The following is a 2,500-nucleotide window of genomic DNA, read 5'->3' on the forward strand; positions in this document are numbered from 1 at the left end:
ACACACACTACCAGCTACAGACACACACAACCACAAATGAACAACTACAGCTTGAAGCAGCTCGGTTTGATGTGTGAGTCCTTTAATAGGTTCAACACACAGACGTGACCATCGTGTCACAGAAACGCACAACTCGTGGTTCACGACGTTTGTCTTCTTGAAACCGTGATGATGAAAACACGGGTCGTGATGAACGGAGGATTCGTTGTCTAAGTACTCAAGTACACCAGCAACAACACTCTTCAGTCTGAAGGTGGTAACCCTGCCCCCCCCCCGCAGGAGGACCCCTTCGTCATGGTGGCGGAGAACATCCTCGGGCAGCCAAAGAGATACAAAGGCTTCTCCATCGACGTCCTGGACGCGCTCGCCAGGATCCTGGGCTTCAAGTACGAGATCTACCAGGTGGGACTGACTTGCTGAGGTGAAACATCTGGTTTACACAACATCTGCTTTTAGGGGTAACAGGCTTTTGACCTGGATCAGATGTTCCTGAACAGATCCCAATGGTACCGACCGTGTTAAACTGGTTCCTTTACTATCGAATGTGAATGTGGGTTTACTGCATGTCTCACTGTGGCAGATGATGTCACGGCCTCCAGAGAAGGTCCTGAACTGCTCAATGACCCCATTGACCCCGTGCATGTTCCCTCCAGGTGGCCGACAGTAAATATGGATCCCGTCTCCACAACGGCTCGTGGAACGGAATGATCGGTGACCTCATCAACAAGGTGAGAACGGACTTCAGCCGTCAAAGAGGAGGTTCTGGTTTTAGCTTCAGAGACGAACCAACACGCGTTGTTGATCCTCCAGAGAGCGGACCTGGCGGTATCTGCCATCACCATCACACCTGAGAGGGAGAACGTGGTGGACTTCAGCAAGCGCTACCTGGACTACAGCGTCGGCATCCTGCTGCGAAAACCTGAGGAGAAGATCAACATCTTCTCCCTTTTTGCGCCCTTTGACCTCGCCGTCTGGGCCTGCATCGCCGCCGCCATCCCCGTGGTGGGCGTGCTCATCTTCCTGCTCAACAGGCTGCAGGCGCTGCGCTCCTCCGCTTCCCCGGACGAGCCGCCGGGCCAGCAGCACGGCGGGGGCGTGGCCTCGGGCTCGCTGCACAGCGCCATCTGGATCGTCTACGGAGCGTTCGTTCACCAAGGTGAGAGGAGGGGGGCGGAGCTTCGGGTGTCCTGATGGACACGGGGGCGGAGCTTTAGGTGTCCTGATGGACATATGGGCGGAGCTTCAGGTGTCCTGATGGACACAAGATCAGAGCTTCAGGTGTCCTAATGGACACGAGGGCGGAGCTTCAGGTGTCCTGATGGACACGAGGGAGGGGCTTCAGGTGTCCATATGGACGCGAGGGAGGAGCTTCAGGTGTCCTGATGGACACAAGATCAGAGCTTAAAGTGTCCTGATGGACACGAGGGCGGAGCTTCAGGTGTCCTGATGGACACGAGGGCGGGGCTTCAGGTGTCCTGATGGACACGAGGGCGGAGCTTCATGTTTCCTGATGGACACGAGGGCGGAGCTTCAGGTGTCCTGATGGACACAAGATCAGAGCTTTAAGTGTCCTGATGGACACGAGGGCGGGGCTTCAGGTGTCCTGATGGACACAAGATCAGAGCTTTAAGTGTCCTGATGGACACGAGGGCAGAGCTTCAGGTGTCCTGATGGACACGAGGGCGGAGCTTTAAGTGTCCTGATGGACACGAGGGCGGAGCTTCAGGTGTCCTGATGGACACGAGGGCGGAGCTTCAGGTGTCCTGATGGACACGAGGCCGTTTGGACCTCGGGCCTCTTTGAGCGGGTTCCTGAGATGTTCTCACGCTGTAGCAGCTCACTGTTGTTGGATGAAACCAATCAACGCTGATCACAGCCGAGGGAAGATTATCGGCCTTGTAAGGAAGGATTTTCCTTTGATTTTCGGTGCGTCGGGTTTAATTCGGAGCCGTTACACGGATTACAAAGCAGCAGAAGGAGGAAACAATAATCCCCGGAGGATCCGCAGGGCGTCTGAAATATTTAGCAGAGAGGCAGAAACAAGGACATGAAACTCCAAAGTGCTTAAATGAATTAGAGGGAAGCTTATGTTACACAGAGCTGCAGGAGATGTGAGAGTGACGTAATCAACGCTTCTGTGTGGGAAAGTTCGTGGAATCTTTTCTCCAACAAAACTACTAATCGATCGAGGGTAAAACTATAAAGTATTGTGTTAAACACACACGCTTTGATATATTTATTCCCTTATATAATGATTAAAAAATTAATTAATTCATTTCCCTTGATATTTTCTTAATACATGTATATAAAAAATACACATACATAAAAATATATTCTAATTTCTAAACAAGAACATACTATGTATGAATAGTATGTTCTTGTCCAAATACTAAATTCAGGACAAACAACAACAAATACAACAGGTAAAAACAACTCTCCTCTGAAGATGCAGAACGTCTGCAGAGATTTTGTCCATCAGAGGAACGAAGCTTCGTTTCCC

General features: G+C 51.2%; 1 protein-coding gene across 2 annotated transcripts in view; it reads left to right on the forward strand.

Annotated features, from left to right (window-relative positions):
• Window positions 1-2,500, forward strand: part of LOC120819586 (glutamate receptor ionotropic, delta-1) — a 119,769-nt gene that overhangs the window by 104,757 nt on the left and 12,512 nt on the right. For both annotated transcript variants that reach the window (XM_078102661.1, XM_078102660.1), the window contains exons 10-12: window positions 280-402; window positions 654-728; window positions 811-1,156. In XM_078102661.1, coding sequence (XP_077958787.1) covers window positions 280-402; window positions 654-728; window positions 811-1,156 — 544 coding nt within the window. The remainder of the gene's footprint in view (window positions 1-279; window positions 403-653; window positions 729-810; window positions 1,157-2,500) is intronic.

This window comes from Gasterosteus aculeatus, chromosome 5 (genome assembly GCF_964276395.1).
Source record: "Gasterosteus aculeatus chromosome 5, fGasAcu3.hap1.1, whole genome shotgun sequence".
Taxonomy (NCBI): domain Eukaryota; kingdom Metazoa; phylum Chordata; class Actinopteri; order Perciformes; family Gasterosteidae; genus Gasterosteus; species Gasterosteus aculeatus.